The sequence below is a fragment of the Neltuma alba genome, unplaced genomic scaffold, assembly GCF_004799145.2.
Source record: "Neltuma alba isolate B1F8T4 unplaced genomic scaffold, ASM479914v2 tig00007095_pilon, whole genome shotgun sequence".
NCBI lineage: Eukaryota > Viridiplantae > Streptophyta > Magnoliopsida > Fabales > Fabaceae > Neltuma > Neltuma alba.
The window spans coordinates 9,950-31,832 of record NW_021634666.1 but is presented as its reverse complement, the minus strand read 5'-3'; the positions used below and the strand labels follow the sequence as shown (position 1 = coordinate 31,832).

Sequence of the window (21,883 nt, the reverse complement as noted above, 5' to 3'; positions counted from 1 at the left end):
TGTACAGTGATACCAACACATGTAGATAGTCCAAACGTTGGTGAAGTGGGCTCCACGTGAGAGAAGCTTTGGAATGTGATCGTGTCTGCAAATCTAAAAGCTTGCTCTGAAATATCAAATTAGCAGAATATTGCTTTATAAGCTTAAAAAACTCACTCTAATCAGAATCTCGACAGAGTGAGATTTTCTTGCTTTTTTCTCTTGGTTAATTTACTGAAACGTTGCATTGCCTTAATTTGGTAAAAAGATTCAACGAGGCGCCAGGGCCCGAGGGTCCAAAATTTGTTCTTGAGATTAGAGAATATTAACAAAAACAGACGGAAGGAAGGGGAAGCTGGGATAGCTTGTAATCCCAGATCTGATTACCAAACTGGTTGATATAAACGTTTCACCGCAATCATTTTCTTTTGTTTTTCTCAACCCTCATAATATTTTCTCCCTCCTCTTTTCTCTTGTGACAGTTTTTGAAGAAGAAGGCTTGTGATTCTCTGCCTCCCTTATTTCTATGTATAGAGGAAGCCTTCCCCAGTTCACCCTCTAAATGCATTCTTATTAGAGAAAACCAGTGAAATTTGCAGCTCAAAGTTAATGCCTTTCAACTTCTTCGATGGTCTTGTCAGACAGATCTAAGTACCCAAATCAGGTAGGTTTCAGGGACATTCTTATTCACATCTGGTCCTTATGAGGTTCATTAATTAATCATCATCTCTTCTTCTGGTGTGACTGATTTTGGAGTCCCCCCCCCCCCCAATGCAGAGCAAAAAGGGTATCTGGGAATCTCTCCAATCTCCTCAATCTCGCTGGTCTTCGCCGTCCAGTATATACAGAAGAATGGTGGCCGGAAATGGTCTATTTTACCCTATTCTCGGTTTGCTTCCTGTGTGGTTTTTCATATACATGTCTTTTGGAGACCTGAGACCGAGTTTAGTTTAGGGAAGAACCAACCTTGTCTTTTTGTGAAGAGAAATGGGACTCAGTTAATGTTAGATGGCAGGCCTTTCTACATCAATGGGTGGAACTCTTACTGGTTTATGTTCAGTCTGTGGATGAATCTTCCAGACCCAGGGTTCGTGAGATGCTTCAGGCTGGTGCGAAGATGGGTCTCACTGTTGTAGGACTTGGGCTTTAATGATGGCGACTACAATGCCCTCCAGATTTCCCCTGGTCGATTTGATGAGCGAGTTTTTCAGGTATTGTAACTCAATGTTCTTGCTCGTTGGTTTGTCTTCGATCTTACTGTTGTTATTGTTGTTCTTTTGATATTACATAGCTGAAATTGAGTTACTTGTGCAATTCATAATGGTAATAATGCTTGTTTCGTATTATTGTCGTGATTCATCATGGCAGGGTCTGGATTTCCCAAAATATGATCAAAGAACTATCTAAGGTCAACGGAATTTATAAAATATGTCATGAATCTTGAACCCCACAGCTGAATATTGTGTTTGTTAACGAGATACATATTCCCTGGAGTGATTATATGTCATACGTGATCGAATGCAGACAAAAGGTAGCATGTAGCCTCCCCATGCACTTCTGGTCAGACTTTTCAGAGAATGATGTTGAAAAATCCTTTCGAACCTTTTTTTCTTCTTTGTTTTTGGCCTCTGAATTTGTGTGCATTAGCTTAATGATTCAATATGAAATATGCTGGACTTGTGTCACTTCTTTTCCATCTTTTTTTCCCATAAAGAAAGTTTTCCTCGATCCATCTGTCTCCTACGAAATTGTTCCGAGAAATGTGTCTTCAAGGAGGTGAAATGACAAGATCAAAAGTTTTTAGAAAGCAAACAAATATGTGCTTGCATTTCCGATTTTCGAAGATACGTCATTTAAATTTTGTTTTATATAGTCTGTGTCGTCAGTCCTGTTTAGTGCTAAATTCCCTTTTGTCCTTTCTGATAAAATTAAAAAAAAAAAAAGAAGTTTCAAACACGTTGAGCATTGGTTGGGTGGCAGGCCTTGGATTATGTCATAGCAGAAGCAAGGCAACAAGGAATTCGGCTTCTCCTGGCCTTGGTCAATAACTTGCATGCCTATGGTGGGAAGACTCAGTATGTCAAATGGGCATGGGAAGAAGGGATAGGATTAAGCGCATCCAATGATTCTTTCTTTTATGATCCATCAATCCGCAGTTATTTCAAGAATTATGTCAAGGTATTGTGATGTTATCTTCTTCGTGTCAAGTTATTCTTTGTCTCATTTGTAGTTGCTTTTATTTAAAAGAGCAATATCTGGTATTCCTACATGGATGTTCTTGTGGTTCTGCAGAGATTGATATATCTTCTATGATAGCCTAAGCGTTGTATTACTACCCCAACTTTCTCTACCGTTTTGTCTTGAGAATTTGTAGAAGACGGACATTTAGATGGCATGTTTGCATGTGATGGCTTCATGAATGAGAATTGTTTTACTATTGCACCAACTACATGTGTCTGAGGCAGGCTGAATCATCATTCATTATAACCCTGTCTGGAGGCAAAGGATAAGATTATTTCCCTGATGCTAACTTAGTGAAATATCAGATTCTAGAGATAGCTAAACTTTTTTGTTGTTGTTAAAGATGCATGACTTCATCTAAAATAAATTTGGTTACAAGCAACCTACCTTCCAATTTTAACAATTTTTAGGTAAAGAACAAACAGTGAAAATTATGATCAAACGGCTGTATGGTGATTACAAGACGTGCATACATTATTACTTTTCGGTTTTTCCTTAATATGCACTGTTACCTGTCATCGTGTCTGTTAATTAATGAATGAAGCTTGAAATCTTACAATCTCCTAGGTTAAAATATAATTGCCCACAACTCCCATCCTCTTCATGATGATTGCATGACTGTTTCTCTTTGCTTTTGTGCTGCACATAATTACTTTTGATGAGTATTTGTATCCTTGAGAGACTGTTCTTAGTTAAACCTTGAGCTTCCCCTAAATTCTTTTGCAGACTCTTCTGACAAGGAAGAATACTATCACTGGGGTTGAATATAGAAGTGATCCCACCATATTAGGTTGGGAATTAATTAATGAACCTCGTTGCATGACTGATCCTTCAGGTGACACTCTCCAAGTAAGCTCTCTTCAAGCATCGCAATCCATCTGAAAATTTAAGAAGTATGCTGTCAATGCTTTTGACTTGTTCAAAATTAATTAAAACTTAATAATTTCCTCTCGTTGTAATGTCTCAGTGCATGCTGCATGTTGCTTGTTCCTGCTTGAGGGGATTAATATAATATGTATATATATAATCTGTGCTACTTTTCTTTCCTCAATTGTGTTTTGGGATGGATTATGCTAATATGTCGAGCTCTTGAGCCCGTCATCCATACAAAAGTTCTTACTCCATCAAGTGATTCCTTGATACTCACTGCGATTCTTAGTTTTGTTCATTATTCTTTGTAAGCGGACAAAAAATATAAATGGATTGGATGCTTTAACTCTAAAAGTAATCATAGTGTAACCTGATGCTAGCTCTTCTGGATCCACATAGGCTTGTAAAAGCAAACAAGGAAAACAAATTAGGTGTTCTTAAGTCTCAGCCCTTCTAAATCTGAGAAGGGAAAGAAAATGATGGTGGCTTTACTGCTTGTAACATGGATATCTGAGTATCCATTACTTGGCATAAATTGCAGGACTGGCTTGAAGAAATGTCTGCTTTTGTCAAATTGATAGACAGGAACCATTTGGTTACTATTGGCCTTGAAGGATTTTATGGCCCTAATGACCCAAAAGGCCCTACTGTCAACCCAGAGGAGTGGGCATCCAGACTTGGATCTGATTTTATTCGCAATTCTGGGATTGCAAATATCGATTTCACCTCTGTTCATATCTATCCTGACCATTGGTAAGCATTGCATGATTGCCATATCTATACTTTTGAATCTGCTTTTAGTCATGGGAAAATGGAAGAAGTATCATAGAATTAGGCAATTTTGGATAGGCAATGCATTGAGTCGAAGTCCTTGCTTACCATTGAGTGCAGTCCATAGATTACTTGGCTGATATTGCCTTTCTTAAAAGGAAAATATCAAGGGCCCATTTGATATTTAAGAAAGGGTGAAGATTGAAGATGACAAATAAAAAAGTTATATATGAAAAATATCTCTTCTATGTCTGAATAAAATAAGTAGTTAAAGGGACAGTAAATGTTGAGTAATGATAAGAAAGGAAGGTAAACTAAACCATTGCATATCACTGTTTCTGAGCACGAGAAAGAGAATACTTATCTTTTGTTGAAAGCAAACTGGACAAAAGAGATTCAGAAGGAAGGGCAGCCACTGATGGAGTCTGCTTTAAATTTCTCTCTTTCTTTGAAATTTTCACCTATCCTCTATTTCACCTGAATTTTGTTGCCTAAGTACTGTTGAAACCTGCCTTCAAATTTATATTTAAAAAAATACATCCAAAAGCTACCAATGATATTTCGAGATAGCTTATATACGTGTGCATATATATATGTACTTGTTGTAGGTTAAAAACGCACGACTTTGAAGTGAACCTGCATTTTGTCACCAAGTGGATGAATTCACACATTGAAGACGGCGACAAAGAATTGAAGAAGCCTGTTTTGTTCTCTGAGTATGGGTGGTCAGACTTGATTAAGAACTTTTCAGTATCTGACCGTGAAAAGATGTACAGAGCAATTTTAGACATAATCTACAAATCTGCTAAGAAAAACAGGTCCGGAGCAGGCGCCTTAGTGTGGCAATTCCTGGTTGAAGGAATGAAGGAGTTTGAGGATGATTTCTGGATGACCCCATGGAAAGGATCATCAACTTATTCTCTATTCCTTGAACAATCATGCAGATTGGCCAAAGTTACAGGATGGACTCAACAAGATAGGAATTTCAAAGAGGCATGTAAGAAACTTCGATGAAATTCCAAGTTTTTTTTTGGTTTAATGAATCAAAATGGGAATGGAATCTAGGTTTTTTTTTGTGGTTTGGTTCTGTTAGTGGTCTAAATGGTTAGTTCTGTACTATATCATGGATTTTCGTTATATCACCAATGCCACAATCAAGTGACTGCAAGGGTATTATAGTGTTGCAGCGCAGATTAGAGACTGTGCAACAGTGAAAACATCCTCAAAATAATCTAAATTTGCGAGGATTAGTCTAGGTGAACTGAACTGATTGCTTTTTGAAGTCATACAAGTGAATCCTTAATCTGATTTACCCTACTGCTTGCTGTGCTTGAAGAATTATCAAAAGTGCCCGCATTTTGTCGCACTTGCAGTCCTTTCATTTGGAAGCTTGTTTTGTGAGACCAAAGATGATGTAACATGAGGGTAAATTTTCCTCGAAATAAGGATAATTGGATAAAAAGCCCCTTAAGAATTAGATGTTTTTTCAACTTCTTGAAAACAGGCACCCGACTTCTAAGCTTAAGTTGAATCCTCATCCTGCAGTATCCATAAAGATAAAATGTGACTTCTTGAAGACCATGACGAAGGATTAATGAATCAAAAATTCACCGATGGGCTGACGAAATTTCAGACGATTAACGAAACAAGACATTTTCTCTGGGCAAAAACAGACTGGCCACAATTCATTAGTTCTCAAGTTTTCAGGTCAATATGATCTCGGATAATTTCGAACGAACAGAAAATTCAATATATACACACACGCACAAGTACTTAAGCCGAGCTTCTCAACACTCTGATTATCATACATCAAGAGAGCCCATAATTTCTATCAAACTAAAACAAGGAAAAAACAAAAGAAAAACTACAGAAAGGAGCCCTATCTATTATCAATTCTGCGAATCCAGATACTGATAGAAGAACAAATTGGGCAGCACCATTATCAAATTCAAGGCTGGTTGGAGTCGTGCTTTGCCAATATTGCGGAAGTTCTAACGCCATTATTGCCAGAACCAGAATTCTTTTCACCTTGAACCTTCTTATTCTTTCGAGCCTTTGCCTTCTTTGCTTCATATTTCGAATTATTTATCTCTTCAGACACCTTCATAACAGTAGCATCATCATCATAGCTTGTCAATTTCCCAATTTTCACCTCGTTTCCAGTATCAGATAGATCGGTTGTCTCATTCTCCATAGCCACCCTATCAAAATCGTCCCAGAGCTTCTTCACCAACTTCCTACGAGCCTACGATTATCGGCTCCAATTTCCTCTGCCTCCGTTCCTTCCCCATCATCGTCCATGAAAGCCATGTATCCGTCGCTTGGTAGCAAGCGGTGCCGGAGGCGGGGAAACTAAAACTGCACTATTGTTCTTCTCTAATCCGCCAGAACAAGAGCGAGCCTCCGTCATAGGGCTTCGGCTCTCCCGCTCGGCAAGAAGCTTGTTGCCGTTGTTATCAATTTTATCCTGAAGCGTGAGACACTGAAGCGGGGACCACCAATTGACCAGTGAGCTTCGTTCGCCGACGACATCAAGAAGTCGGTGATGGGCACCGGCTAGCGCTGCACTGGACGTCAGTGGAGGACGGGGGAGGCTGGGTCGGACCCTTGGCCGGGAACCAGAGAAGCCAACTTGTTGGCGGGAGGCTTTGGCGCCTTTTTGTGAGATTTTGGACTTTGGGGTGCCTGGGTTTATAGCCTATATATTATGGATCCAATAATAATGATAATACAGGAAAAGTTAATTAAAAATGAGCAAAGAAAAAAAAAAGAGGTGAAAAGAAGTTAAAAATTATAATATTTCAATTCAGACATATAAGAAGTTAAAATCTTAAGAAAGAAAGTGATGTTTTATCTGATATTTTACAAATATAGTTAAATAACAAAAATATTTTTCATATCAAAAGGTTATTAACAAGTTATGAACTGAGAATGATAAGTATTAAACAAATTATTTATTAACAAGTTATAAACTCATAATGACAAATATTGAACAATCAATAACAAAAAATATACTGATAATGGTAAGTTTAATATTTTTTTTAAAAAAATATGGTATAAAAATATTTAATCATTTGACTATATTTGCAAAATACTATATCACACACCATTTTCTTTTCTAGGATTTTGGTCTTTTTAAGTGTGTGAAATTGAAATATTGCTATTCTCAACCTCTTTCATGTCATTTTATCCCAGTCTAAAAGCTATTTACCTGGACGTTGAAGACCCCAAAGCGAAATGATATGAAATAGAGGGAGATTAGGAGAATGAGAAAAATAAGGGTAAAGAATTGATAAATATCAATGAACCCATGATTCAATATTAATATGAACTAGACTTTTTTTTTTTAAAAAAAAAAACCATTTTCAAACAATGGTGGCGTAGTACCAAAATATTTACTGTTAGGTTTGCATTTTACTGAAATAATTAGCATTTTGGATGGTCTCAATCTCAACGCTCAAGGTATGACTTTGAGACTTTTTTGTCTTGTAAAATGCGATTTCCATATTTGGGCATTTGTATATTAATAATAAAAAATTCTTTTAAATAAATAAAGCATACCAAATCAACCAACAAGCCCTCGAGACAGTAAGCGATTCATTTTCATAAGGAGAAAAATATATGTTTAAATTTTGGGAAACACATCTGTTAAAATGACAAATTTTTAATGCTGGGGACCCAACAAAAACTAGTTTCAAATTCAAAATGACTTAGATTGAGTTTAAAAAAAAAAAAACTAAAGCGTACAAATCAAGATGCCAAATTCTAATCCTTCTAGCTACAGCATACAAGAAATATTATTGGGTTAAGGTGCACTTAAGCATCCCAAAGTATTTCTCGGGTACATCCAATACCTTAAAATATTTTGTGAGTGCATTCAGTATCTTAAATATTTTTTTAACGTGTGTGTAGCACCTTAAAACTTTTTTGGTGCATCCAACACCTTAAAATAATTTTTCAGTATGCTCAATATCCAAAAATATTTTTCGGTGCATCCAGCACTAAGGCGAAAAAAAAAAAAAAGCTTAAGTGTGCTGGATGCACCACAACATATTTTAGGGTATTAGATGTATTTGAGGAAATATTTTGAGGGTGGTGAAGGTATCTTAACCCAATACATTTTATTGAGTTACTGCTTTTATTATCATATACTGATATTAATTTATTTGAATTTATCGTCAAATTTTTAAATGAATACCTCAAACAATGCAAGAGGTGGGGGAAAAAAAAACTCACACCATGGCATGATGGAGGGCATTTAAAATCACATGCCATACACAACATGATAAACTAAATTTAAATTTTTATTGAGAGAAATATTTATATTTAGTATCTAACAATGTCTTAAATAAAATTATCCAGAATAAAAAGATACCAAAAAAAAATCTTATACCAACTAAATGAGTACTTCATACCGTTCGATAAGGTTGAAGAGTTTTCCTTAATTTTAAGGAAATATGTTAAATTTATGAATGCTGATGCCCACGTGAGAAAGAAGCGGAATTCACAAGTAGGGCCATTAATGGTGATTGGTGATACACGAAGAGACGCAATTCACATGTCATGAAGTGAAGAAAAAGGAATCTCATCTAAACTGGGCAAAAATATATCGGAAGGCAACGCCGATCTTCGCATCGAGGATCGACAATTATATAGTAATAATAGCATAATTTTCACTTAAAAAATAATAGAATGATTTTGTGAACATAAATATGATCGTTTGGACATGAAGAATTGGAAGCTGCGTCCAATCATACACGGAAAGGTGCTACCGGTAATCACGATCAAACCTTGAATAATTAATAACGGGTTAAAATACAAATTTATCTCAAATTTTCATTTAAAAATACAGAGTAACCAGAAGTTTTTTTGGGATATAAATTTACTTCTGAAATTTAAAATTGTAATAATTTTACCTTCTGTTAAAACAGCAACATTAACTGTTAATCATAAATAAAATTAAGATACTATGACTGTTAATCATATGCACTTGAAAAATAATATGTTATACCACTTTACCAATAAAAACAAGTATGACTAGTAAAATCGTAATCGATGTTCTCATCCCGTCATTTTCGACAGACCAACTTTGTAACATGCTAATACAAACTTCATCTTACAAATTTTCTGAATTATTGAGTTAACAAATTTGAATTCAGCAAGATTATATGATTTCACAATACTAGAGTTGAAAATAATTACAGAACTCAACAAAAAAAAAAAAAACACATTTCCTTAAACTTGCTAAACACTCAACAGAATAAAAGAACAAATGACTATGATTATCTGTGAGCTTGAAATGGATGAATGATAAACTCTTATCGCCTCTCACTAAAACCACCTCTCGTTGAATCCAATCCAAATCTGCATCGATATAGATGGCAGCCAAATATTTGACTGTTAATGATCGATAACAAGTAAAGAAGGCCCCAGGCATATATAATCCTCATACATTTTACATACGATAGACATTACACAAATTTTTATTCCATGCATAATAAAAAGCGCAATGGTTATAGTCTCTGAGATTTGACAAGAACACCCTCCCCAACATCTAAGCATCGTTCAAGCGGGGCGTCCCAGAATACAAACAGCTTCATCCTGACCATCCTCTCTGAGGTACAACAGAGCCATGAAGGTTCAACCGGTCAAGCACTGAGTTAAAATCTATAGGCTGCCCGGTCTCCTCCATCCTCTGAATCACGCTTGCCACATGATCGCCTCTAAATCCCATGCTCACCAGTTTCTCTATCAGTTCATTGTAGGGATGGTTGCGAACGAATTGTGATGGGCTAGGACCCCGGACCATGAGATTGTGACCAGTGGCGTTCTGAAGGGAAGCACTTGCTGGAGGATAACCAGATTGAGCATAATGAGGAGGTGGGGATGGATGTGTTCTTCCTCCCTCGCCATCATACATCATGTATCCAGTAGCAGGAGGAAGTGCAGGGTGGGTCCCAGTGCTTCCATATGCATCGCCTGGTGGTGCTGGAAATGAGCCCTTCATTTGCTGGGGAGGAGGTTGCTGTGGGACAGTTCTACCACCACCATATCCATAGGGCATGCTGTCAGCACGGCTAGATCCAGGTGGTGGAATCCCTGAATAGGACATTTGCATTGGCATGCTGTTGGGCAGTGTTTCTGGGGGAGATTGATTCGTAGCTTGGCTCGGAGGGTAAGAAGGATAAACTGAAGAGGGTGGCCTCATTTGAGGTTGCATGGAGGGGGCCTGCGGAGGCTGCACCTGCTGAGGCCATTGCTGCTGCTGCTGCTGCTGCTGTGGTTGCGGAGCTGGAGGTGGTGGTTGCTGATACTGAGGAGGATACTGTGGAACAGGTGGGGTCTGAGTTACTTGAGAAGGTAGTTGGCTCGACCGATACTGTGGATCAGAAGGCAAATACTGGTTTTGGGGAAGCTGAGCAACAGCTTGTGGATTGGGTACCGGGGTGGGGGTCATGTAATATGGAGGTTGCTGTGTAGCTTGGGTAACATTTGGTGCTGGAGCTTGAGAGTGGGGTGCCATAGGCTGCGGCTGGGGAGCAACTTGATGGGGTAGGGCAAGAGCTAACTGCTGATTGTGAGTGTCAGATGCATTATCAGTTTTCTTAGGATCTGTGGCAGAAGGGGAAGATCTCTCCTCGTTGGACTGTGTATGGCTCGAGGACGATGATTCTTTCTGAACAAGTTGAAGCTTGGCTAGTTCTTTCTGAGTGTCAGCCAGCTCTTGCTTGTCTCTTAAAATTTGTACAGACCTGTGGACCTACATAAACACCAATCAGAAAATCAGAAAAATAAGAATAAAAACACGTGAAAGAGGCTAACAAATCAAAATACCAAAGGTGATAAGAACGTTAAGTCCCTACTATTTATCTATTAAGAAGACTGATTTTTAGTTTAACCTATAAAAAATTGTCAAGCAAATCGACTGGTACTAAAGATACTATCTATTAAAGATGTCACTTACTTCTTGAAGGTGTTTGTCAAGACATTTAAGCTTGGTCTCTGCCTCTCCATTGCTACGATTTAAATCAGTTCGCATTTCTCCAATTGATTTGTCAAGATTGTAGCAATATAACTCCAACTGTGATAGCCTTGAACTAATTCCCTCAAGAAACCGCATGAGATTGTCAGCGTATTTTTTCATGCTCTTCTCTACTGTGGCAATCACATCTTGACTTAAAGAATCCTCTGGCGTGCTATAGGCAGTAGAAGGAAACATTGATGTCCTTGTCATCCTTGTTTTGTGGAAATCCGGCTGAAAGAAAGATTTCAAGGACTCAATTTAAAATTACTGAATAGTTGATACAAGGTAAATTTAATGCAAAATCCTCAAACCATACATTTGCACATGAACAGCAATATGGATAAGATTGGCCAAAATTTCATATTGAAATCAGCAAAATATTTCTAGGTAAACTAGAGAACTTGTTATCCAATATAAACAACCATTTTAGAACTATGAGACTTGGTAACTTCGTGGTGTTTCTTGGTCTAAACAATATGCTATTAACGAATGACGGCCCTTGATGAAAAGGAGAACCTTCTCTAGACAACTAAAATAAGCATGTTATCATCATTCTTCCCAGAGATACAGTGTTTATAACCCTTAACTTTCACCATATAATGGCCCCCCAACATTTTAACTTGATGTAATGCAAATTCCAAGATCAATGTTCATAATCATATCCGCATTCAGCCAAATCCAAGAAACCCAAGAAGAAACTAAACTTTCAAGTTTTGTGAGAATTAATCAATCAACGAGTAACAAATATGAAATTAAAGTCACAAATGTAAGAGCCCCCGGGAGAGTCCCAAAAGATATAAAGCATGCATCCATACAGCTTCATTGGTTGAGATAAATTAGCAAGTGGCTAGTTGATGAGGCGCAGGCCATGGTATTTGATCTATATAACACAGAAACACACTATGCTAAAGATAAGAGGACACAGCTATAACAAATGATACTTCGATGATACATCCTTAATATTTTTTTTTAAAAAAAGAGAAGCAATGGCAAGAGGGAATGCAATTTCATCTCCAAGCAACCTTGATAGCAAGGGCATATGAAATCTCATTCTAATCATACTCATTTTGTCTCTTTTTTTTCCTCTTTTTTTGGGGGGGGGGGGGGGGAGGTGTACAGGACACAAAGGAAAGAGTTGAAATGAACCTTTTAGTCAAGGCAACAAAGAAGAAGAAACTCAGAATAAAATGGAAATCAATGTTGAAAAGAAAATAGAAGTTGGGAAACAAAACAAATGTTGAAATAGAACGCAGATGGAAATCTGAATCGAGTTGCAGATTCAGATGAGTGGTGCAGCAGAATTTTCAACCACATCCAAAAAGATCTAAGTGAATTTTCGATCCAAGTTACATCATATTGGGTATAGCCAGGAGCCATGTATCAGGGGAATCCTTCCAGTAGCAGCCGAATGACTTCAACTTTTATTTTTTATTTTCTTCTTGTCTTTTTTTGGCTTGATGCACCTGGGATACTTATTTAGGCATATAACTGTCGGCTATCCATCAGACAACAATAAATGGGGAGACAAATATGCAAGGGGGGATTCCACGAGAAAGTGCTTCCTAGTATTCTGTCCCTCCAATCATAACTCCCTGGTCCTTTTCCTTCTCAATTATTGTTACCTCACATTCATTTACATCTTTTTTAACCCACGGTCACTTGATGTTTTCCCTTTCATTGGGCTGGAGACACACTTACAAACTAGCTTAGCAGGTGCTGATAGACATATCACACAGAATTTATAGCTCTATGCATGTCGACGCTTATTCTGGCGAAGCTAGTTCACTAAATAGAACTTCGGGCCAATAATAACGCTAACTATAGTGGAAAGCCAAATAGATAATAGATTTTGATTCATCACATAGATTTATCAAAAAAATGCAGCGTTAATAATGCCGCCCTTTTCTTTCCCCGCCATAAAAAAAGAAGTCCAGTCAGACAATACTAGACAATGATTCGGCTCATTTCCGAGTAAATCGTCTACATGATAATAAAAATCCCAAGTCGCTTCAGATTTCTGCTATTTTTACGTATTCCTAGAAACCAATAGAGCCCAGTAATCAGCAGAAGAATAAAGGTTGACGAAACAAATTCGCAAGAATCTATCAACGACAGGGGAAGGGCAAAAATTACAAGAAAGATAACAAGATCAAATAACTTATTTCCGCGACACCAAATTATTCGCTAAAAGGATGTCAAATTTCCTAAACCCTAATAACTTATTCCGAGCAAAGAATCGCGGCCAAATTCGGAAATTCCCCGAGATGGAAAGATAACAGAAAGTCAACCCCTAAATCGACCCAGAAAGCCCATCGATACATACCTTGGTAGAATTGGCGCTAATGACCGGATCACTGTGATTGGAATTAGAAGAATCGTGGGCGCCATAGTCCTCGTATGAGCAGAGGATGTCATCAGACGCAAAATCAAACCCTTTGGAGGCGGAGTTACCGCGACCCGACGATCCAGACGCCATAGCTGAATAGCTTCGCGATGCAGGAGAGATAGTCGTCAACAAAAGATCGAACCTTTAAGACGAGAAATCTGGGTAATTTAGAGAGAGGGATTGCTTTAATGCTTTGGCCTCCGTGCTTCTATGCCAAACCAAGTTTCGCATATATTTAAGAAAGTTAGAGGAAAAGAAATTAGAAAAATAATTCATTTTTATATAGAGAGCACGCTTTGGCTTAGAGAGAAAGATAAGGATGAGGACCGAGTGACCGACCATGCCTCCAAGATGAGGTAGCCCTTGTTGAGTTGGTGTGGCTCAGATTTTTTTCTCTCCCCCTCCACATGCTTGAATTGCACAGCTTATTATGCCCTAGAAATGTATAGTTACACATCGACATTTTCTACATATTCATTCAGCATATATTTTTTATAATAAATTAGTTTCATTTCTGGTAATAAATATAGAGAGGATCTCATAGTCACTGCTAAAACTCTTTTGAAAAGTTGAAAAGACTAATATTATTACTGACAATAGATATTCCAAGTTGAATTAAAAAAAATTAGCTTAACACTCCCCCAGTCTTATATTTAAGTTGCATTTTTTGAAATAGGATTAATCTTATGTATAGGTTACATTCTTATATCTAAAATTTTAATCTACTTCCCCCTACTTTTACTCTTGTTTTTTTTTTTTACTGAAATATAGGTATTTTCCTATCAGAGGCAATTATATTCGAAACACTGTCAGGTATTAAATGCGGGTACTTTTCTCAACAGGGATTCGAATCTTAGTTCCATATGTTATAGACACTAGCCCCTTTCGCTAGACCCAATCCCTATTGGTGGGAATACATTTCTTTGTGTGCCTTTTTTTTTTTTTTTAAATGGTTATGTGAGTTATTTTGTTGAAGGTGTAGAACCCTGAAACTGGGGGCATGACGGTATGTTGTTGAAAATATGACAAAGATTTGACAACGACAGGTTAAATGGTGATCCGATTCCTAAATAAGTAAATATGGCCCCATCGGAATTATTGGTCATTATGTTTCTATAAGTTAATTTATTTGATCCTCGACATTATAAAATGAGTGTATACTTTCTTTCTTTTTCAATTTTTTTTTGACCAGCTTCTTCTTTTTCAATTTTAAATATTCATTTTTATTAATAATTATTTATTTTAAAACATATATTATTTAAAATATGTAATTTTATTTATAATCGGTTTGATTAAATTTAAATCTTGATTTAATCATTACATTGTAAACACAATGCAACAAACGGTTTAATCATCAATTCAGTTTTATTAACATTGAAAATAATTCACAAAACTGTTTAGATCAAACTATTGGGACTATTAACCAAAACGAATAACTAGGAAAAACTGATCAAAAATACATATTTAGAAATTTTACTGGCTAAAACAAAGTGGTGCAACTCATTTTTAACTAGTGCAGCCTTTTTTCAACTAGATGCAGTCTATAATCAAACGTGTATAAAAATTTTCAAAACAAAAAATATTTACATACATGTAACACATGTCAAAAAAAGAATTACACTAATAAAGTTCAGGTTTTCTTTAACTAATAAGGTTTCAAAACATGCAGTTTTTATCGATTTTTTTCAAACAAGTGGGGCCAGAAACTAATTAAAAAGAAAAGTGGCAAATGCTAGTCTAGAAATTATAGATCTATTTTTGTTTGTTCCGATTATATTAAGGCTATTAACTTGTTACGTGGGTGATGTGCTTCAACATATCTTTTTAAAGATCTTGTTGATAAAACTAGATTACTTCTTTGTTGAGTGACACTGTGGTTGATTACCTGGCCAAATCAGTTTACAGACTAGAAAAAAATTATTGATCACATTCCATGTTCTTCAATATGGGAGATAGAAGTTGATTAAGAAAGCCCCTCTGTTTGTACTTTGGTTTGTTTTTTATTTTGTGATTAATTGATACTTCTCCGATTCTTAATATAAGACTCAATTATTGAGTTGATTTTGATCCTAAATATAAGATTTGTTTATCATATTTATCAGTTTTCTCTAAATTACCCATATACATATTCCCTCAACCATAATCAAATAAAAGAAAAGAAAATGAAGTATTAATAAAGATAATTATGGTGTTTTAGCAAAAATGTGTTACGTTTCTTATAATTGACTAACTTACCTAATTTCTTAATCTAATCAAATTAGTTAAATAGGTCTTATATTAAGGACTAGAGAAGTAGTATCAAATGCACTATAGTTTGTCGAGAGTGATGATTGATGAGGTGTTGGTTTTTCTGCCCTCATTTATTATCAGGAAAATTGGGGATAAATACCCTATTGAGAAATTAATTGGTAAATAGGACCTGAGAAGATCAGTTGCACACAAGAAAGGTCAGTTACACGCACACGGAAAATCAGTTACACGCACACAGAAGATCAGTTGCAAAAAAAAAAAAGAAGATCACTTGCACACAACGGAAGTTCACCTGCAGAAAGTTTTTAGGTCCTATTTGCCAATTAATTTCTTAATGGGGTATTTATTCCCAATTTTCCCTTTATTACCTCCCGCCTTTAATATAAAATTAATTTGATATTTAATTTGGTTCTAAATGTAAGACCATAATTTATTTTATATTTTATATTTATCTATTTTTTTAAGTAGTACTTATAATAGTTGCACATGTTAAATATTCTATCAAATAATAGTTCTAGTTAATATATATAATTAGCAAATGTATGTTAAAGAAGATAACACATATTTATTATAAATAACTAACTTAACTAATTTTTTAATCTACTTAAATTAGTCAATTAGCTCTTATATTAAGAATCAGAAGTAGTATTTTATTAGGTTTTATCCGATCCCATCAAACAGAGCTATTTATAAAGATTCTAGTAATTTAAAATTCACGAACATAATATATCACCGGCCACCATTTTTTTAAAGGGTGGGAAAGAAACAAACGGGAAAAAATGAACAACACACGTATGCGCGGACCACGTTTTTTCTTGGGGATATACAAGTAGTTAAACTTGTGGCTCCTGGTCAAATTTATGTGGTAAACGTATTTTTCTGTTTTTGGTCTTTCTCCACACCAATAATAATTTAATAGTTTTATTTTAAAAAAAAGTACTTTTTGACATTTAAATTATAAAATATGTAAAAAAATTAAGAAATATATATAAATTTGAGAAAACTACAAAGCTTTATCTAAATTTTATATTTCATATACGTAATAATGATTTATGTAGAATGGGACATAAAGCAGGTGGATAAATAGGATTATTATATTATGGTTCTAGTATATACAAGAGGCTTCGCTGGAAATAAACCATGAGGAAGTTGGTATGCGTTACATCAGTGGATAGTGTTGAGACTAATTATTGTCATGCTGCTTGCTGATTAAAACTTAAACTGATCCTAAAACAAGTTTTATGGAATTCAATTTTTTTGCTATAAAAGAATTAAAAAAATCAGAATAATAAAATTGTTAGAAATAGAGTATTGAATGTTGAGAAAGAGAAGAAAAATAAATAAAAATTGTAAGAAGGGCGAAGCAAGGTGGGCGTGAGGGAAAAAATCTGGTTAACAGCATTTTATAATCTTTTTGTTTTTATTTTAGTAATTAAATATTTAAAATATAATTTTTGTAACATCCTCACAATCATACCAAATTGATTAACAGTGATTATTGTTTTATTTTATTTTCTTACTATCCTTTTTATTAACCAAACGAAGAGTTATTATGTAAGATTTTTTGGTCAATGGCTAGTTATGTAAACGACAATTCAATCTACCGCGTATGAAAATGATTCCGACTTTAAACTTTGTATCTGTACCAGTATGGTTTTGTCTCGCGTTCAGATTGCTTGTAATGAAAACAAAGATTAATATAATTTTAGTCTCTAAAATTTAATTTTATTCTTAAAATTTGAAATTTTAATTTCATTTTAATTTTTTCCCAACAATTTTATTTTGAGTTTAATTCCCCATATTTGAAACAAGTGATTTTAGTTTGTTTTAAAATTCTTGGTTCTTAAAACAGTTTTTTTTATTACCGCTCAAACAAAAACAAAAACAAAATAATATTAAATTTTAAGAACGAGGTGAAATTTTATAGTATTAATCTTAAAAATAAAACGCTTTTTTTTTTGTTGGGTTCGGGCAAAAACATAAACACATTTTACTCGTTGGGGTCTCGTGTCATTACTTGATTGCATTTACCTTTTGCCTCATCATTTAAGCCAATGTACGTTGTTATTATTTGACTCTCGCAACAGTTTCATAATTTTCTTAATGCTTTTTCTCCACTTTATGCCAGCAGCCCAGCGGTTCCGTCGCGTGCTCTCTTCCCACCACACATAATATCTTCAAGGGACCCGCAAGGCCACTACCAAAACGCCGTTAATTTGTTAAGTCCATCAACAATCGTAAAGCATTTTTCAGTCACCTCTAACACTTTAAATTGTTTTCTTCCTTCGTATTTAATGCATTAAAAAATATTTTTAGACACGTCTTAAAGTAGTGGATACTCCAAAAAATAATTCAAACTATTGGGCATACTTAAAAAAAATATTTTAAAATGTTAAATGAGTGGATACATCCAAAAAAAGAATACTGCGGCTTATTGGATGCATCTTAACCTTTAATTATTTTTTGTTTATATTTTATTTTGGGTTGGGGTTAGATTTGTAATTTTAGTGTTTTGAAAAACAATTAAAAAAGATTCCTTTTTAGCCCCATTCCTTTCCCATCACACGAAACAATAAAGTGGAGCTGTCAATATTATTTTGAGAGAAGTGACTGATTGCTCTTAGAGACAATTAATAGTAATGATCACTAATCAATAAAACAACCATGGCCTCCAAACTGAATTCTAAGTTCTAGCTATTACTCGCGAGAGGGCCGTCCTAGGTGGGAAAACACAAATGATGGGGGGGGGGGGGGGCGCCCTCAAGAAGAGGGCTGAAAGTCAAAGAAGAGATGAGATTCCAGGAGAGGACACAGGCGCACACAGCAAATAACCTTAAAACATATCCAACATCTACTAAACCTAATAATGAGGGCAACCTCCGGTTTTGGTCAAAAGGAGAGGATCGAGCACGGTGTGAATGGAGTACAGAAGGAGAATCACGTATATTACGACCGCCGCTAAACCGGCAATCAAAGCTCCGGTGACATGATTACAGTAATCTCGGACTTGACCACATATTGGTAACCAACCTGCATACACATTCCCTTTCTTCCCCACATACGCTATTGACACTGCTGCTGATTCGCTTGATATCAGCAACATCGTGAATACCTGCTCCCCACACAGTAAATAAATCCGTCAGCTACTTCTCTTTTTCTTCTGTTTTTCCTTTTTTGAATTAAAAGGATATGAACTCATGGTTTGAGATTACAAGAGGATGGAAACGATGACTTCCTACTTATAAAAGAGTTTTCACGTTACTAGATTATGAGGTTATTCCCCCATCAGTCACTTTTCTGCATTATTTGTCTATGCTTCTTTCGCTTATCAATTCAAACTGACCATCCTACCCTGATCTTTCCTAGGCATACATTATTGGGCTGGACAGACGGGGTTGAACTGTGGCCCGTTATGTATTCATATGGGCTTAATGATTGGGCTTGCTTTTACGTTTTCAGGCCCAGATGTGAGGCCATGACTTCGATTCATACTCGTTGACATATTGATGAAATCAATCTTTCTATATATGTCTAAGGTTTCGTTTCTTCCGGGCTCAGGCAGTCCTTATTAACGATGGATCTTGATTTCAGGATTAGTTTTGTTGATGAATAAGGGGACAAGTACGGGTCTGCTTAATAAGACTGTTCGCCAAATAATGCATATTATGCTCCACCGTAGTGGCAGAGAAAGGAGAAGTGAGTTTTAGAGCAGAAATTACCAAATCCAAGGCAACCACGAAACGCCAGAGCAAGCTCTTTGGGGGAAGAAACATGACGAAGAATCCGTACACTGTCACTACAGAGTTTGCAATCACAAAGTACCTGGCAAGATTTTCAATAATCAGCTTCATGTCCCAAGAAAAAAGAAACACTGACTCGTTAATTCTGCAGAAAAATCAACAAAACTTACCTGAAGGCAGGTGTGTTGGTGTACTTGGCTTCATAATAGAAAGGGAAAAAGCTAAAGCCAAGTCTCTCGTGGGTAGTAGCCATCACAATGACCGATGAAAGGGTGGCTCCAAAGGCCAAGAACCTTAGCACAAGGTGGCAGATTCTCTTAACCAGACCCATGGAGTTTGATTTTGATCACACAAACTCTGCTGGTGTGCTGCATTATGAAATCCTGGTGTTCCAAGGAGAGGTTAAATAATAGATGTATTTGACTGGGAGGGTTAGGAAGGAAAATAAGGGACGCTGACACAAGTTATTATTTCTTTTCTGTGTTGTTAGGTGAGGTTTTTATCTGTCTGTACTATGACGCCGTCTAGTGAAAATCTTTTTTTTTCCACTTTTTCTGCTGCGTCAACCTTCTGTAGGGCATTTACCTTTTGTTCTTGGTAACATTTCTTCTTAAAGTATAGGTGATCTGAACTTCTGCTCTTGTCATAAAAAGCTATATCAGTTAAATGTCATTTTCATTGCATCCTGATATTTCAAACCAGTATACCTGCCATGTTGGCTTTAGTTTTCCATTTTTCTGTCTTCTGCTGTGCATTTCAGGTTTCATGTTCTTTTGGTTCCACTAACGTCTCTTGTAGCCTTCTTTCTTAGCCTTGGCTGGTTCTACGTTAAAATTTATTTGCTTCAAAGGTTTCTGTGAGAGTTCTGTTGCACAAATATGGGGGGATATGTATGTGTATATGGAGGTTTAATCTTGCACCAATCACTAAAGTTAGTTTCGTGGCTAGTATGATCAAGCATTTAAAGTTCATTTCTTGTAAGTTGGTAGGTGGAGGTTGATGCTCCTTGCACAATTGCACGCTTCATTTTCAAGGTAAAGACAAAAATGGATAAACAGATGACCAAATTTTCTTCATTAAAGATGGCGCATAATGTTTGGAATTTGCTTATAAGAAATTACTGTTGTTTTGTTTATTTATTACATTGCATCAATAATAATAGGTTTGGCTTTTGCATTCAGTTTTTTTCGTTCTTTTTGTCAGATTAATTTGTTCATTTGATAACTTTTATAGCACAATTAATGAAAAAAATATACTACTTCCAGTCTATAAACAAAGTCTTATAATTAGAATCGGAAATAGTAATAAATTGTGCATGAACTTTTTAAGTCTACGTTGTGACACTTGATACTTTGGAGAATGTGAAACAATCTGTAATTGTTGACCCCAGCGATTTGATGCCATGGGGAAGCACACAGCAGCAAAAGGAAGTTGATATGTTGGCCAATTCCTCTGTTTTTGCTCGTTATATCCTGAGATAAAAGTTCAAGGCCTTCTCTAAAATTCCTTTGACTTGGGTCAAATTATATGTCATTCTCTGTTTTGATTAACATGTTCTGCACAATTGATATGCAAAATTACTTTTTATAACTAAAGGGATCAATTGTTCAATACCCGCTAAAATTTAGAATGTGATTAAATTTTGGCATCTAAGCCATTGTAAGAGGATCTAGAGCAAGGGAAGCTGAAGCAGAAACTTACATCCGTGGGTATGTTCTGATGCAGATGAAGAGAGAAACAAATTGGTTTACATAAACAGCACTGTCCCCCCCCCCCCCTTTTTTTTAGGGTTTTCAGAATTTCTCTTGAATAGATCTATGAGGTAAACCAAAATGGCGGTTTCATTTTCTCTAGCCGTATCAATTAAATGCGTAAGAAGCTTCGCACGTCATAGATCCCTTAATCCTCAGTTCATCCCTTCCAAACCCAATGCTAGATTAAACATCCTTCCGACGTACAAACCCACAACCAATCGCCACCGCACAGTCCGATGCCTCTTCACCGGAATTGTTGAAGAGATGGGCACAATCAAGCAACTCGGGATCGCCCAGGACGACTGATTCACCATGAAGATCGGGGCAAACACCGTTCTCGACGGCGTAAACCTCGGAGACAGCATTGCCGTCAATGGCGCTTGCCTCACGGTAACCCAATTCGATCCCAAGGCTTCCGATTTCACCGTTGGATTGCCTCCTGAAACGTTAAGGAAAACTTCATTGATGGAGCTGGAAGCCGGGTCGCTGGTGAATCTAGAAAGGTCGGTCACACCCACGACCAGAATGGGTGGGCATTTTGTTCAAGGACACGACGATGGGACAGGGGAGATAGTTTCCATGGACCCATAAGAAGATTCCTTGTGGGTGAAAGTGAAAGCAGAGAAGAAGTTATTGACGTATGTGGTGCCCAAAGGTTTTACAGCTGTGGATGGGACTAGTTTGACAGTGGTGGATGTGTTTGATGAAGAAGGGCGTTTCAATTTCATGTTGGTGGCTTACAACCAGCAAAAGGCGGTGATTCCTTTGAGGAAAATTGGGCAGAAGGTGAACTTGGAGGTAGATATTGAGAGATTTCGCAGCAGTGGTTTTGTTGACTCCGTTAAAAGTTATTGATCATCTGTGAGGT

The 21,883-nt window shown here is 36.4% G+C and overlaps 2 protein-coding genes and 1 pseudogene across 2 annotated transcripts; 1 reads left to right on the top strand and 2 right to left on the bottom strand.

Annotated features, from left to right (window-relative positions):
• Positions 1-560: 560 nt before the first annotated feature.
• On the top strand, positions 561-5,227 carry LOC114751769 (mannan endo-1,4-beta-mannosidase 2-like; annotated as a pseudogene).
• Positions 5,228-9,101: 3,874 nt separating this feature from the next.
• On the bottom strand, positions 9,102-13,447 carry LOC114751768 (formin-like protein 3). Its single transcript, XM_028940438.1, has 3 exons — positions 13,209-13,447; positions 10,826-11,116; positions 9,102-10,621 (listed from the first exon to the last, which is right to left on the bottom strand). Exons 1-3 carry the CDS (start codon positions 13,359-13,361, stop codon positions 9,458-9,460), a joined length of 1,608 nt encoding a protein of 535 aa, XP_028796271.1. The 5' UTR covers positions 13,362-13,447; the 3' UTR covers positions 9,102-9,457.
• Positions 13,448-18,267: 4,820 nt separating this feature from the next.
• LOC114751771 (CASP-like protein 1C2) lies at positions 18,268-19,619 on the bottom strand. Its single transcript, XM_028940439.1, has 3 exons — positions 19,432-19,619; positions 19,241-19,343; positions 18,268-18,633 (listed from the first exon to the last, which is right to left on the bottom strand). Exons 1-3 carry the CDS (start codon positions 19,590-19,592, stop codon positions 18,382-18,384), a joined length of 516 nt encoding a protein of 171 aa, XP_028796272.1. The 5' UTR covers positions 19,593-19,619; the 3' UTR covers positions 18,268-18,381.
• Between the last annotated feature and the right edge of the window lie 2,264 nt (positions 19,620-21,883).